At 44.1% G+C, this 17,377-nt stretch overlaps 1 protein-coding gene across 1 annotated transcript in view; it reads right to left on the bottom strand.

Moving 5' to 3' along the window:
- The window catches only part of RPS6KB1 (ribosomal protein S6 kinase B1), a 1,830,003-nt gene that overhangs the window by 699,764 nt on the left and 1,112,862 nt on the right, over positions 1–17,377 (bottom strand). The window contains exon 8 of the mRNA XM_044054533.1: positions 8,294–8,384. Within this exon, the coding sequence (XP_043910468.1) occupies positions 8,294–8,384 (91 nt within the window). The remainder of the gene's footprint in view (positions 1–8,293; positions 8,385–17,377) is intronic.

The following is a 17,377-nucleotide window of genomic DNA, read 5'->3' as shown; positions in this document are numbered from 1 at the left end:
TGAGTACCGTGGAACCAAATGATGCTCGCCCTTTAGATGCCACATCCAATTTATAGTGGGAAATGAAAGTGTGCGGATTTGACCAAGTAGCTGCAGCGCAAATCTCCGATATAGCAAGTTTGGAATGAAAAGCTATAGAAGTCGCCATAGCTCTGGTAGAGTGAGCTTTGATAGATGTTGTAAGTTGCTTATTCGAAGAAGAATAAGCCTGAGTTATACAATCTCTAATCCATTTGGAGATAGTAGCTTTTGTAATGGTTTTACCCAATTTATTGTCTGAGAAGGACACAAACAATTGGTCTGACTTACGAAATTGCTGAGTCCTGTCTAAATAGAAGCGCAATTGCCTGTGAACATCCAATTTATGGAGAGTGTATTCTGCATCATTGGAGAATTTTGGGAAGAAAACTGGTAGCTCTAGAGATTGTTGAAGACAGAGATTAGAACAGACCTTTGGGACAAAGGATGGATTAGGCCTAAGTGATACTCTATCCTTGTGGAAAATCAAGTACGGTGGTTTAATAGATAGGGCTTGAAGCTCTGAGACTCTTCTTGCAGAAGTAATTGCAACTAAGAAGGCAGTTTTCCAAGACAGATATTTTAACTCACATGTAGCAGCAGGTTCGAAAGGGGAAGATGTTAATGCACGAAGCACCAAATCAAGATCCCACGGAGGCGCAGGATGAAAACTGGGGTCTTAACAGGCCCGCACCTTTAATAAAAGTCTTGCATAATCTGCTGCTCATCAATGGAGGATCCATAGATTCGTGGAATTTAGAGATAGCCGCCAGTTGTACTTTAATAGTAGAGGCAGAAGATCCTTGATTAAACAGGGATGTTAAAAATTTAAAAACTTCCGGGATCGGAGCAGTGATAGGGTCTAAGCCCCTGAGTTGAGCCCAGATAGCAAACCTTTTCCACTTACTGAGGTACAATTTGTTAGTGGTGGGTTTGTGGGCTGAAGATAAAATGTGAATAACTTCCGGGTCTAATGTGTGACTTCTGACTAAAGTCAGAAGTGGAGGAGCCAGGCTGTCAATTTCAAGGAGCGTAGGGACTGATGTTGTTGTCCCGACTGATGGATTAGCAGATCCGGAGTTAGATCCAACGTCCAAGGATCGTCCACCGCATGTTTCTTCAGGTAGGGAAACCATACCTGACGAGGCCAGTATGGAGCAATCAGTATCATTGTGGACCCCAATTGAGAAGCTTTTTGAATGACTTTGGAGAGAAGTGGTATCGGAGGAAAGGCATAAAGTAGCCCTGTTGGCCAAGGTTGTGCTAGAGCATCCATAGCTGCTTTCCCTTGATGTGGGGTCAAGGAGAAGAACCTTTTGCACTTCGTGTTTAGTGGTGTTGCAAATAGATCGCAGCACGGCGTTCCCCATCTCCTGAAAACCTGAGCTGCTACTGTTTCGTTTAGGGACCACTCGTGAGGAGAGAGAATTGTCCTGCTCAATTTGTCTGCCAATATATTTGATTTCCCCGGAATGTGGGTCGCTACCAAGAAGTGGTTGGTAGCTACAGCCCATTCCCACACCCTCATGGCCTCTCTGCAAAGGGGGTAAGATCTGGTCCCTCCTTGTTTGTTCAGATACCAGACCACCGACATGTTGTCTGTGTGGATGGTGATGATGCCCTGAGGAAGAAACTTGTGTAAGGCCTGTAGGGATAGAAGTACAGCCCTCATCTCCAACACATTGATGTGGAGAAGAGCTTCGTCTGGAAGCCAGAAGCCCTGAACTAACCTGCCCAGACAATGCCCCCCCCACCCTATCTGGGAGGCATCTGTCGTCAGGGTAACCACTGGAGAGGGAATAACAAAGGGGCTTCCTTGATTTAGATTGGATGTCTGAAGCCACCAGCGAAGGTCCCGTTTGCATGTTTCCGTAATCATGATGTGATGATTGAGGGGAAGATCCTGAAAGGACCATTGAGTTGACAATAGCCACTGAAGAATCCTCATGTGCAATCTTGCCAGAGGAACTAAAAGAACCGTGGCAGACATTGAACCTAAAACTTGTAGAACCATCCTGGCTGGGGCTTTGGATCTTGAAATCAGAGCTTGAACTTGGTCCTGTAACGTTTGGATCCTTTCGGCAGGAAGAAAAACGCGCATCAATTTTGAGTCTATCTCTGCTCCTATGAACCTTATGCTGAGAGGGCAGCAAGACAGACTTTGACCAATTGAATGTAATCCCCAGGGTAGCACCCAGGGAGATGGTGGCTTTGAGGTTGTCCATTAGTAGATACCTGGTGGTGGCAGTCAGGAGCCAGTCGTCCAGATAGGGAAACACTTGGAATCCAAGACTTCTCAGGTGAGCCGTCACTACTGCCAAACACTTGGTGAACACCCTGGGGGCTGTGGTGAGACCAAAGGGCAGAGCACAAAATTGGTAATGACTGACTCCCAGGCTGAAGCGCAGATACCTCCTGGACGCCTGATGTATCGGTATGTGATAATAGGCGTCCTTGAGGTCTATGGAGCACATCCAAACATCCTTCTCCAACAATGGGAGAATGGATTGTAACGTGACCATTCGAATTTGGATTTCGTGACGGATTGGTTCAGTCTGCTGAGATCCAATATTGGTCTCAGGTCCCCTGTCTTTTGGCACTAAAAGAACCTGGAGTAATTTCCGGAGCCGATCTGGTCTGTGGGGACCGGTTGGATGACTCCATTTTCTAGCAGCTTTAAAGCTTCTGCGGCTGCAATTTCCCTTTGACTGGGTGGTGGGTCCGGGATTTTTGGACGGTGGTGGTGAGTATGTGAATGGGATGGTGTAACCTCCGGCAATGATCCGAAGCACCCATCTGTCCTGAGTGATTGACTCCCAGGCTTTTAGGTGCTTGGCAAAGCGACACCCGACTGGCTCGAGCAGCACAGCCGGGCAATCCCTCATGATGTGTGGGAGGCTGAAGAGCCACGAAAGGACTCGCGGTCTCCAGAATTGCGGGGCCCTCTGCCGCCTCTGGGACGGCGTCTCCCAGAAAAATTTCCCGTCCTCTGCCTCTGGAAGGGAATCTTCCTGCTGTTGAGAAAAACTTACGTGATTTCCAGAACCACATCTTCCCTCCTTTGGCCTTGGGATAAGGCCGAAGGGAGTGGAATAACGGGCACCTACGGCAGATAAAGTTTTTCCCTCTTGCTCACAGCGGTAAGGGTGTCTTTAACCTTGGGTCCAAACAAAGAGGACCCATCAAAGGGAGCGTCGGCGAAGAAGACTTGAAGGCCTCCATGAACTGACACAAGCGGAGCCAGGCTTGTCTCCGTAGAGCCACGCCTGTGCCTGCCGCTCTACCGCCCCTTCGGCCGCATAGGAAATGAGCCTCATGGACGAGTTAGAAATTGACGTAAGGATAGCCAACTGAGAGCTAACCGACTGGGCTAGCTGCTCAGGTAGGTTACCGAGAGGAATCTGACAGCTCCTTGACCAGATCCCTCTGAAGCCTGGTAAAATGTGCCAAATAATTCAGAGACCTTAAGGTAAAGGCCGCTGAAGTCAGGGTGCGCTTCCGTACCTGTCCATGCTCCTAGACTCCTTATTAGGAGGATGGACGGACGTTGAAGCCTCTGCCACGTCCTGTTGTGTAGCAGATGCCACCACCATGGCATCTACAGCCACGCCTTTAGTGAGGAACTCCTTCTCGGGTGGGGCAGACAAAAATTTATTAGACGAGAAGGGACTGGTTCCACGGTATCTGGATGTTCCCCGCCCTTGACAAACTAAATCCAGAAGCTCGTCGAAGGCGGAGACACCCAGGAGGCGGAGGGCTGAGCCCCAAAGGCCTTGAGGAGCACTGACTCATCAGCAGAGGGGGTTTGGATATCCAGCCGCCTCGTTGTTTGAGGATCTCTAAGATGTCTGCAAATGAGACATCATCCGAGGACGACTTCGGGACCCCTCTGCATCATCAAGATCAGTGTCCGATGTAATAGACTCGGGGAGTCCACGTGCTTCCTCTTGCACGATCTCTTCCTTGGGGGTTCCTCCGAAGACAACTCGAAGAACCCTCAGGAGGAGGGAACTCCCAATGGGGTAACCTCAGGCCCAGGGGCTCCGCTGCCTACGGACAGGGAACTGCCAAAGACCCGGTCTCCACGCCCAGGGAAGGTGCCGTAAAGCCGGAGAGATGGCAAGAAGACTTGGCCAAGGCACTCCTCATAGCTCTGAAAGCCGGACCCCAGAATCCTGGGAGTGTCCGGTCCCGAGCCATGATAGCCGGAAGTCCCGCAGAAGCACCGAGAGGGGCTCGGAACCGAAGGCATAGGTCCCAAACATCACCCCGGGTCCAGCCGAAGAAGTCCGTGTACCAAACTCGGACCCGAAGGCCAGGTTGGAGTAAGGGTCGGAGCAGACCCTAAGATCACCACCGACTCCAACAGCACCTGCTCCGGCGGGCAGCGGTCGGAGGAGGAATAGCAATGAGATGGGCATGGGCTATCGGCTCCGAAGCCAACTGGGTCGGAGCGAAACAAATTTTGAAAGACTGGGGACTGGAACAGTCTTTGGAGCACCCTGTCTATATCCGAATCCGACATCCTCGAGGACTTAGAGGATACTGAAGCATATCGAGATGGCCTCTCCAACTGCCCCAAAGGACTAGGGGACCGGCTCCGAGGCGACTCGATGACTATCGGCGCCGAAGGAATACCCACACTAGATTCCATCGGTGCCGAGGTGGACTTCGGCGCCGAGGAGGAAGTGTCTGAGCGGGCAACCCTTGTCGGCTCCGAGACCAGTGGAGCCGACGAAGGTGACCCGCCTCTCGATGCCCCAGCCATCGGCTCCGAAACCAGAGGAGTCGAGACTGGTGGCATCCAGGCAGACCGTTCCGCCCTCGGCTCCGAAGTCCTTGGAGCCGAAGGAGAAGCCTGCCTATGTCTTTTGGCGGTCGGATCCGACGGACTGGTCGGAACCGACGCCCTTTTCTTTTTAGCCGGAGAAGGAGAGGATGCCAAGGCTTCTTCAAAGGAAGGTTTTATTAACCCTTTAAGAATCAGTTTATTTTTCCTCTCCTGGAGGACCCTTGAGGAAAAAGCGTGACACACACTGCATGACTCCTGTAAGTGTTTTGCACCCAAACAATACACACAGAGCGAGTGATCGTCTGTGATAGACATTTTGAAATTGCATTTGGTGCATTTTTTAAAGCCCGAAGGCCTAGGATTTTGAGACATTATGGCAAAACAATCAGTAACTCTGACAGAAAAAATCACCTACTTTCTGTTTACTGACACTACCTACTACAGTTATCGCTTAGGTAAAGAAAGCGTCACAAAATACTAAGGGTACTTTGAAACCCTGTAAGGTTTTAGGAGGGTTGAAAGACCGGGAAGGCCCTAGATGAAGGAGACCTAACCAAACTCAACCCAATCACACAACAAAGTCTTTTGATAAACTCCAAACACACACAAAAGAGAAGAATAGCCGTTAAAACAGCTTTTTATGACAAGAACAGGAAATTCCTGACAGAAAAAAGTTAGTAAATTTACTACTTAGCTCAGCCAGCTCGAGACCACGTCTTCGCAGATTAGCGGCAAACGAGATCTGGGGGACTGGTAGTGGTGCATCCTGGGATATAGTAAGCTCAGCCAATAAGAGACTTCGCTCTTTGGCATAAGCGTGCCGAGTCGGAGCCGAGGGATCGGCTCCGAACCCATCAGTCAGAATGTAGGCGAGATAGGATCACATAACATCATACAGTTCTGTATAAATCACATCAATATTCACAAATGACATGAATATTTACAAAACTCCAGACAGCTGGGCTGGCACTGTCACAAGTTGCAAGGGAACAATAAAAGTGTGTGTGAAAGAGAGAGAGAGAAAGAGAAATAACAGAACTGTAAAAGTAGCAGCAATCAGTACAGTTTAATCAGTAAGTAATTAGTTGGAATAATGAAAGTTTGTAAAGGGGATCCGAACTTACAAATTTACATGACTTACAGTTTTGTACAGCAGTCCACTTGGGAGCTGATGCAGTTGTATGCTGTGTGACAGTAACAGAAGTTCAGCTACAATAACGTACAGTCAGTTGTTTGTTTAGCAGTTAAATTAGAAAAATATGTATTTTTTTTCCCTTGCTGCTTGCTGTTAGACCCACTCCTTTGTCTATAGGTCCATTTGTTATCACTGAAGTGACAGCTGACCAAGAAAGATAATCATTAAGACAGCCATTGGGGTGGTTAAGGGTTTTTGATTACAGCCTACATCCCCTGTGGCGGCTCAGCTAAGCAAGGGAATGGTGCGTGCTATGAATAGTACATACCGGATCATTCCTTACTTCCACAAGGGATACTGCCAGTAAGTAGCCCTGCTCACCTTCTCCGAAGCATGGGAGTTGGTTTCCTCCGGTCTCAACCACAGAAAAGGCACAACCTCAGAGTGCTCATACGTTCCTTTCATTTGCCGCTCCCTCCCACCCACCAGGAGAGGAGAGAAGACGAAGCCACTTTGTTGTTCTCCTTCCCTGCCTGGCTCAACCCATGAAGGGGGTTACTAACTGAACCCCAGCCACCTGAATCACAGTCAGGGTTGCAATTCCCTGTACCACAGAACAGAAAATAGTTGCTTTTTGAAGGATTTAAAATCAACCGTGTTACATACCTCTCAACCTTGTAGACTAGAAATCTGGACAAAGCAGAATTAATGGGGGACAAAGGCCCTAATCTAAGGACAATTATTGAATATTGCTTATATAATCTTAGAAGCTAGCTAGAATAAAAGGTTTTGTGTTACCATGCATTTCTGGAAAGATATGAAGACTGAAACTTAAATGGCTGTCATTACTTAGTGAATTCAGTCCTCACTGATTTACCAGAAAACCACAGGTTTTATAAGGAACTGACCTAAAATATGAGGAAAAATCTAGACATTCTGAGAATATCCGGACAGTTGAGAGCTATGTAATGCTACTAATAAAATAAGGGAATCTCTTACAGCAGTTTCCTATATAGCTTTTTAATAAAGAACACAATTGTAACAGTTCTTTCATCTGACAGTCTGTATTTAAACTTTGTGTGAAGATCAAAGGTATGGCATGGGGAACAATTTGTAGGATTTGAAGATTATTTTGCACTTGATCAGGGTGCAAGAATTTCAAGGATATACATGTGTAGCCATGAACTTCTCTAACTACAGTAAGATACCTGGCCTCCAATACTTCTGACCAACTGTTAACTTATTTAAGGAGAAAAACAAGGGGTTGGCAGTGGATGACCATTAGCACTGTGTGTGTGTGTGTGTGTGTGTGTGGGGGGGGGGGGGGGGTCACATAACATCTATCAAAACATTGCTCTCAGATTTTTCCCTACTTTTCCTAACTCCTCAGCAGTTAGGTTTTCCATATTAAAGGTGACTTATCTAATTATTACCACAGTATTCCATCTTGCAGCTCTACTGTGTTACTTTTCCTGGGTAATCAAGCTGTCAGGATCATCATTTTCCAAGGGTAACCTGAAAGCTGTTCACACTATTTCAGGGCACAGACCGTCTGAGGGAGTCTAGCCAAGAGAAGTGTTTTTCACTTTACTGTAGGTTATGAGCCATGGGATAAATGTTATCCACATACCCACACAATTCCTGATGTAGCTTCCTCTTGGTCAGTCTACAGCAGAAAATTATAATCACCCCCCACCCCAGAAAAAAATAAATGAAACAAATTCTCCAGAATTCTGGAACTCTCACAGCCAGTAGACCTTTAAACTGCTTTTTAATAAATTTCTTTGCCCCTGAAATTATCTTGTCCCTTCATGAAAACAGCCACTTAAAATAAGGTCAGAGGACTTTGTATATGTAAGGAAGGAAGGATGCAAGCACATAACTGCAGTGTTGATTTGACAGTCTTGGGGGAAACTACCACCTACCCACTTTAAAAAAGGAAACCAGTCATGCAAACACAAACACCTCTCCCATCCAAACATTCACAAACAACTTTATGCAACTGCAGAACTACAACCTGTAGTTATTATCAGGGAGCCAGTGACACTGATAAATTCACAAACATTCTCCAGTTACAAACAGAAAGCTGCTAATGGGTACACCATTCAAACCACCAGGGTTGTTCCACCTGTGACCGTGTCTAAACCTCGGTTACCTACATCACTCGTCTAAATCTAACCACTGTACAGGTAACATTTCAAAGCTGGCTGGTCTTGAACATAGGTTTCTCGCATGTCTGTCGGAAACAAATTCTCTTTTACTGGTTTGGTTCCCTGATACACATGGTATACAACATGCACTGCAAATTACGAAATGAAAGAACATGCAATTAAGAGATGTGCACCTACTGCTCCAGTCAGCATGTCATACATCAATGCCCCCAGACTCCACCAGTCTACTGCTCGGTTGTGCCCACTCCTCATTAGGATTTCAGGGGCCCTGGTAAGGAAAGACAAAGAAATGAAAAAAAAAAAAAAGAGACACAAGAATGTATACAACTGAATAATTTCAAAACATGGAAAAGCAGAACATGCACTTGCATTTCTTTCAACTATCGGATGTGTTAAAACTTCAGCTACATTGCTATTTTAGTCAATGTATTCTATGACTGTTGGCATCAGATGACTACATATATTGTTACTTTTTAATCAAATGGTTGAAAACTAAGGATATAAACACACTGTAAATATGCACCATAAATCCAAAATATGAAAACATGCACCGTCTCCTTTCTCTGAACCATGCATTTCTGCAAATGTTTTGCAATTTGACATTGTTTATATAAATGTGAAAGCCTTTGGCTAGTGTCACAGCTGTAAGGACCTACAGCTCACTCCCACCAACCAATTTAATAAAAGAAAAACAAAAAATACAAAAATGGCAATACCCACATACACTTAGTTCTGAGTGGGGAAGGGAAGGAAATGTGATCCTTTATGTAAAGGGAAAACATACAGGCAACAAGACAGAAAAATAAAACTTTGCGCAAAACGAAAAGAGGAACCTTGTTGGCAGAAATCACGCCACCTAGTCGAATAAAATCCTTAACGCTTTTATTAGAACAAACCAACAGAGCGTTTTCGCCACGGAACACCGTGGCTTCTTCAGAGGTTTACAATTCCAAAAAAAAAACCAACACTCCGTTTAAGACAGTTAAACCAGGAAGCGACATCTTCCTGTTTCCTGCAAACGGCAGCTATATTTAAAAGTACAAAAATCTTAAAATGTCATGTACAGCCAATTAAAAAGTATATACAAAGCACCAAGAAAACACAGAACTCAAACACTTTGCAGATGTTACACAAGAAATGCAGACGTCATGCAAGTATTTTATGTACATTATTATAATAAGCACAAGGAAAGGAGGACATAACTAAACAATACCAAAGAAAGAAAGGTACAACCCCACTTTAAGGTATACCTACATCTATGGAAATCCTGCACAAAAGTGTAGATTCCTAAATAATAGATAAACAGTAAAAGGTATATGATTACCTATAAAGTCAATCAAGTGCGAAGCCCTTCTATTTAATAAACCAGCCTAATTGGTCCTTTAGGACCATAATACATATATTAAACAGGTCTCAAGGCCTATATTTACATATATAGCTGCCGTTTGCAGGAAACAGGAAGATGTCGCTTCCTGGTTTAACTGTCTTAAACGGAGTGTTGGTTTTTTTTGGAATTGTAAACCTCTGAAGAAGCCACGGTGTTCCGTGGCGAAAACGCTCTGTTGGTTTGTTCTAATAAAAGCGTTAAGGATTTTATTCGACTAGGTGGCGTGATTTCTGCCAACAAGGTTCCTCTTTTCGTTTTGCGCTTGGTTTGGTTTCGTACTTTTTTATTGTAGAAAAATAAAACTTTGCTTAGAATGAGGGGGAAATTGTACAACATTATACATACTTACAACATGCGAAGTAATGCATCAAATAAGTCAAAATATTGTTTGCAGAGGTACTTGATTCTAAAAGACGCAGACTGAATCCCCAGCCTAAAAATAGGAACACACAAGTCACCCTGCACTCACTTCCCAAACAGCTAACACACATGCTTGAGAATAAACAGTGTAAATCCCATTTCTCATCATCACACCCTTTTCCCCCATTTTTACATGGAGTCTGGGTGTTGCATCAACTGTAGTCACCTGTCTCAATTCAGTGCCATTTCCCTATCTTCAACAGTAATACCAGATATATCACAGATCTTATACTCAACCAGTCCCTTGGCTGGGCACCTTGTCTTACTATTGTACCTTCTTCCTGCCTCTCCCAAATCTGTTTTAACCAAATAATCTTCTGTTTTTTCTGCATATGTGACCAAACCACCACTGCAGCCTGCTCTCCTGATGTTCTCTGCAACTGTACTAGTTGGTTGTAGCACCTCTGATTCTTGCTTTGACATCACATCTCCCACATAACTGAATCTATTAAATGTTCCCTTACTTTCTCTTGAAGCTTGGTGCTCACCTTCTTCTTCTGATTCTCCCATTTGCTGTCACCCTTAGTCCTGTACGCCACTCAGTTTCATCCCATGAGCTTTCAGCTTAGCATCTCTGTCTCACAATAACTGAAGTACGTGTTAAGCATCTGCTTATTATTGCCATATTACTTGCATGCAGCAGTTTTGTTTTGTCCCTTTTAACCTGTTCCACTAGAAACCATTTATTTGAGTCCAAACACTGTTCTTATTTGTGTCATTGGGTTCTTGTAACTAGTTTTTACTAATTCTACCAACATTTCTAGGAGTTGAAACTACAGCAGGACTTGTGCAACCTGGCTTTTTTGAGACCCTGTCAAATACTTTCTCTACGACTAGGGATGTCCAATTGGACTCGCTCTCATGTCCAGCTTCTTCTCAAGTGTCAGTCTCACTTGTAATGCATCCTGATCTTAATTTCCTGTCTTACCTTCAAAAACTCTGTGTACTTGTTCATCAGTCACCCCCTTCCAGTACATTCATGCAATGTGATAGGAGGAGTTTGATACAGTTGCACTGCCTACAGTTGTGAATATCCCTTTTGTTCTTGCACACAGTAAATTATTTGCTATTTACTGATTTTACTGATAATCATACATGGTATAGCTCCCCAGCAAACCTCTTAACTGAGGCTGCTGGCTACTCTTCTGAATTTTACTTCCTCTTGGAAAGATGCACTGAGGCATCCATACAATCTGACAAGAGCATAAAAGCAAGTTTAAAATGAAACACTTATGGTGGAACTAACGCAACAAATTATATAACAAAAAGAAAAATCTCCTGGCCATCACTAGAAGATGCCCACTTCATCATTATAAAAAAGGACATAAAACTTACAAGTTAGTCCCTCAAACTTATCATAAAGAAATGTAATATCAACTATGAACTTAAGAGTTGCAGCTAATTCAAAAACAAGAGTTGCAGCTAATTCAAAAACAGCCATAAGGCCTTCTTCAGCTACACTAGAAAGCTTTGAAGTAACTTACAATTTTGGACGGGACATACCTCAAATGGCATCTCCTTCTCTAAACCCCAAAGACATTGCTAACATTATTGCAGACAAATTCTCTTCTAACTTCACATCACCCCTCACTCCCTCGATTCCTCTCACACCCTTTAGATCAATTTGGACCAGATGTTTCTGGCACTTTATAAAATTAAATAAACTACTAAACTACTTACCTGGACTTTTATTTATCTATTTATTTTACATTTGTTAACTGGGAAAGTCTGACTGGACACACAACCATTTTCACCGGAGGCCCGGGAAGAAAAGCTCCAATAGCATGTCATAAAGAAATTACACAAGAATATCATACAGAGATATAGGTTCCATAGAAACATAAGTTACGTATAGATTAACCATTCATTTAGTAAAGTCAGCATACAACATTCGAGTAGTAGGGTTTATATAGAATATAAACAAGAACATTTTTTTCTTTCTTTCTAAATTATAAGTACTCTCAAAATTTTGTTACAGAAATAACCAGTGATTATTAAGCTTTACAGTGAAAGGAATTAGGGGACCTTTAGTAGAATCCTTGAACATGGTACTAGTGCAAATTAAAGTACAGTTGTGTGCACTTACAATAAATGTAGATGTTCGAGTGTATTCACTGTTGCAGTCATTACATTTGGGTAATCTGCTGGCAGGTTGCCCTCAGTCGGCCTGAATAACAAAGTCTTGGGTCCTGCGTCAGTTGCTGTCTCCTCTTCCATGACGTCAGGGGTATAAAACATGCAGCTGACGCCATTTTAATCAGTTTTTCTTGCCCCAGATGTCAGGTGCCCCCCAAATGAGGAGCAAAAATATATATAAACTGTAAATATATAAATGCACCTTAAAAACATAAAATTTACCTTCAACTAAAAGCAAATGCACCACAAAGACTTTTGAGCATAGTGAAGGAAAGAAAAGGTATAGAAAGGGGGATGGCGGGTGGGTAACCCGGACTGCAACAGTGAATACACTCGAACATCTACATTTACGGTAAGTGTACACAACTGTACTATGTTCTTCGTGTTTCACTGTTGCAGTCATTACATTTGGGTAGAATCCTAAAGCTATGGATGGGAGGATGGAACTAAACAGCATTAGGAGCAGCTACAAGGCCCTGCAGGACTGCAGTGGCAAAGCCTGCCCCTGGACTTATCTAAATAAGAGAGGTAAATGATAATGCTTTGTGAACGTATGAACAGAGCTCCAAGTAGCAGCTTCTAGAATGTCTTTGGTTGGGACCCCTCTGAGAAAACCTGCTGAATTAGAGGCAGCCCTGGTGGAATGGGATCTGATCCCATTGGGCACAGGTTTACCATGGTGCAAATAGCAGAAACGAATGCAGTGGCTTATCCATTTAGAAATAGTCTGCTTTGATATAGCCTTCCCCTCTGATCCTGCAGCAAATGCTACCAGTAGTTGCTCAGACTTTCTTAGAGATTTTGTCCTGTTTAGGTAGAATCTTAGTTGTCTGTGTACATCCAATGAATGCAGAATCCGCTCACCCTTGTTCTGCAGATTTGGGAAAAATACAGGCAGGTGAATGGTCTGGTTAAAAGCCACACTGGATACCACCTTAGCCATAAAAGAAGGATTGGTCCTGAGGGCCACCCTGTCCAGGTAAAATATAATGAAAGGCTCCACTGCCATGAGAGCCTGTACGTCTGAAACCATTCTTGCTGAAGTGACTGCCAAAAGAAAAGCTGTCTTCCAAGATAGAAATTTTATATCTGCAGTAGCTGCTGGTTCAAAAGGAGGCAGGGTGAGTTTTTTCCAGCACAAAATTGAGGTCCCATGCAGGAGTTGGTGTTCTCCTGGGAGGCCTTAAATTTTTGGCACCTCTGAGATACTGATAAGCAGTGGATGAGAAAAGAGGGGAGGCTCTGTGTTCTAATGAGCCGAGATGGCAGAAGCATGGATTTTTATTGAAGAAAAAGATAGGTCCTTGTCAAGCATCTCAGTTAAGTATTGTAAAATCTGAGGAATATTGGGCTTTGCTGTGTCTATTCCTTGTGCTTGGCTCCAAGCACAGAATCTCTTCCATTTATCAGCATAAGATTTTCTAGTACTAGGCCTTCTGGCTTCCAAAATGACATCCATCACAGGTTTACTGAGAGATGTGGTTTGAATAATTAGTTGATTAGCCATGCTGCTATATTCAGAGGTTGGAGCTGAGTGTGCAGAATCTGATAGTTCTGCTGAGACAGCAGACGAGTTGTTTGAGGCAAGTACCACGGAGGAAGGTGTGACATATTCCTTAGAAGCGGGTACCAGTGCTGGCGAGGCCAATCCGGAGCAATTAGGATCATTTTTCTTTTTTCCTGTCTGACTTTTAGTAAGACCTTGGAGAGTAGAGGCAGAGGGGGAAAGGCATAGACTGATAGTTTTTTCCAGCTGAACGATAGAGCATCCACTTTCCATGTTTTTTTTGTGATGAGTTCTTGTGCAGAATTTGTCCAACTGATGGTATTGGGGAGAGGCAAATATATCTATGTCTGGGCTCCCCCATTTCTGTGTTAACATGCTGAAGATTTGTGGATCCAGTTTCCATTTGTGCTGGTCCATAAGATTTCTGCTTAGGTCGTCTGCCAGGGTATTTTGCTTTCCTGGCAATAATTCAGCTTGCAGATGTATTTGGAAAGTCAAGGCTGTGTTCCACAAGGCCATGGCTAGTCTGCAAAGGGGGTACGAATATGTACCTCCCTGCATGTTTATGTACCACATAACTGTGGTATTGTGCGTCTTTATCAGTAGTTGTCCTGGATGAAGTAAGTCCTTGAAGGCTGTCAGAGCATTCTGAACAGCTAGCATTTCTTTCTGGTTGATATGCAGATGCATTTGGTTTGGGCTCCATTTGACCTGAATGCATCTCCCTGCCAGGAGGGCCCCCCAAGCATAGTCTGTTGCGTCTGTAGTTAGGGTTTGGGAGGCAGAGGGTAGAGTCAATGACAGTCCCTTGTTTTGGTGACGTGTCTCTGCCCACCAAAGAAACTCCTGTTGTAGGCAGGGAATGAGACGAATCATTGTTTCCAGACTGTGACAATGTTGACTCCATAAACTTTTTAGGTACCACTGAAGTTTCCTCATATGCAGTCTCGCATATGGAATTAATAGAATGCAGGATGCCATAAACCCCAAAGCCTGCAGAATCTGTCTTGCAGATAACTGGGGTTTTTGTTGCCACTTGTCTGAAGTATGTTGTCAATTTCCTTTGTTTGTCTGGTGTGAGGTAAGCCATTTGAGCAGTTGTATTCAAGCTTGCACCCAGGAATGTAATTATTTGAGAGGGTACCAGTTGCGATTTATTTTCATTTATGGTGTACCCCAGGCATGCTAGAAGCCTTTTTACAAATGCCAGATGTTGAAGAAGAGTGTCCTTGTCCTCTGCTTGAATGAGACAATCGTCCAGATAAGGATAAATTTGAATGCTTCTTTGTCTGCAGAATGCAATTACTGGTGCCAGGCACTTTGTAAAGACCCTGGGCGCAGTAGATAAGCCAAAGGGCAGTGCAGAGAATTGGTAATGCAAAAAAACCTGCTTTGAAGCGGAGGCATCTTCTGCATGATTCCCTTATTGGGATATGCAGGTATGCCTCTAAGTCTAGAGTTACTAACCAAGCATTCTTGCCTAGCATAGGCAGTAGCTGTTGTAAATTCAGCATTTTGAATGTCCAGGAACGTGTTCAGAATCGATAAGTCCAGTATTGGACGCCATGAATTGTCTTTTCTGGGTACCAGGAAAAGTCTTGAATAAAATCCTTGTCCTTCTTCCTTTGCTGGTGCCGGTTGAATAGCCCCCATGTCCATGAGGGACATGACTTGTTTCTGGGCCTCTGGTTTTGAGGTAGATCCGGCCATCCGTTTGGAATTGGCAAAGTATGGAAATGAAATCTGTACCCCTGGGATACCATGTTTAATACCCACTTGTCCTGGGTAATTAACTGCCAATTTTGAGCATGAAGTGCTAGTTTTCCCCCCAAGTTGGCTGCCAAAAGATAAGTGCTTGGAGATGGTAGAGCAAAGTCATTGAGACTGCTTACTGTAGGGTTGTGCTTTGTTTCCTCCAGATTTGGAGGTGGAGGCACCCCATATTGCTTTGACCTGTAAGAATCCTGTGATTGATATTTGGAGCCTTTTGAGTGCCTGGGTTTGCCCTGAGTGGCTCTGTTGGACACAGGAAAGGACCAGTTTTTAGTAGGCCAGTGCCTACTGAACCTGGGTGGCTGCACTTGCAAGAAATCTTTTACAGTTTGCATAGATTTAGCTTTGTCTTCCATTTTCTTTAAAACCTCTTCTGCCTTATTACCAAACAGAGTATCATGCCGCAAAGGGGCATCCAACAATTTAGCTTTAACATGATCAGGCAGATTGTGCTCCTTGAGCCAGGCATGCCTTTTAATCACAGATCCAGTAATGGCAGCCCTATAAGAGGCCTCCAAGGAATCAAAACCACACTGCAAAGTATGCTTTCCAACCTGTTCTGCTGAATGCAATAAATCCTGTAACTCTTTATTTTCCACACAATCAGAAATCAACATAATTTTCTGTTTCAGTAAACCCATAACATGCTGTTGATATTTAAGCATATGAAACTGGCAGTTTAAAGCCCTGCTTGCCAAGGTTGCAGACGTATAAACCTTCTTATTCCATCTATCCAGCGCCCTGGAATCTCTATCAGAAGGGGTAGGATTTCTGGCTGTAGGAGCCTTAACACCCTTGGGACCCTAAGAAATAGTCTCAGGATCAGCAGCAGGATTTTTGAAAAGAAATTTGTGGGAGCCAGAAACCCTGTAATATCTGTCAGGCTTACTAGGAGCCAGAGGCAGGGAATCAGGAGCCATGCTTGATTCCGAGAACACATCATCAACAATGTCTAATACAGGAGGTATTGCCAAAGGCCTATGCTGAGGAAGAAGAAGGAAATCCCTAAGCCTCTTTTTTGATGCAGAGAAGTCCTGACTCTCCCAGTGAAAATGTTCCCTTAAAGTATGCAATGTCTCTCCAAAAGAGTAATCCTCAGGAGGAGATGCAGATGGGATGGATTCCTCTGCATCAGAATCCGCATAGGGTGGAATAGAAAATTCCTGATCAGAAGAAATGGAAACCTGATCTGAAGATTCATAATCAGTGCCTTGTCTAGGCCTCTTAGCAGGGGAGGAGGGGGTTGGGAACCCCTGATCAAGGTAATTAAATCCTCAGCCATTTTGATCATCTGTTTTTTAGGCATAGGGGCCTGAGCACATGGCTCATGCATCAGTTTTTTAGACATAGAAGTTGTTTTTGGCCTTGTTTTTGTTGCTGGCATCGGTTTAATGTAAAAATGTTGAGGCCTGAAAACACCCTCAGAAGCCAGTGCTGCTCAGCGGCTCCGGACCCATCCAAGGGAGAGACATCCACGAGTTCAATACTCTGCGAATCTCGCGTCATATCGGACTCCAAATGGGTCCCGGTAGAGGCCTGCGACTCAAAAGTAGCGGGTATCAGGGGCTGCAAAAGCGCCTGAGTACTGGCGAACCGGCGACTGGCTTAGGAGAAGCTTCGTCGTCTGTTTTGGACGACGGTCTGCCTCTTTTTCCTTGCGTTTTTTGTGAACTCCGGTAGTCGGATTGCTAACTGACGACATTTCAGGGTAGTTAAATCTTAAAGCAAAAATATACCAATGCTTAATAGTGCGTTGGTTAAATTTAGCACAAAACCGACAGCAAGGCATGTTGTGATCAGGGCCTAGGCAAGGAATACAGTACAAATGAAAATCCTTATGAGGTATTTGCTTCCCACAAGTAATGCAATTATTAACTTTTACTGACATCAGTAAGGAGCAAGAAAAAGTTTCCTCAACGGGGTACTTAGCTTTAGTTTGAAGACTTCCGTTCTGAAACTCGAATACGAAAATTTCAGGAGATGGCCGACCGGCACTTGCGAACTGCTTCTGCTTCAGGCACCGTGCGGCAAGAAAGAC

Source organism: Protopterus annectens, chromosome 13.part0 (assembly GCF_019279795.1).
Source record: "Protopterus annectens isolate FY-2018-M chromosome 13.part0, PAN1.0, whole genome shotgun sequence".
In the NCBI taxonomy this organism is placed as follows: Eukaryota; Metazoa; Chordata; order Ceratodontiformes; family Protopteridae; genus Protopterus; species Protopterus annectens.
This window is presented reverse-complemented; position numbering and strand designations above follow the sequence as displayed.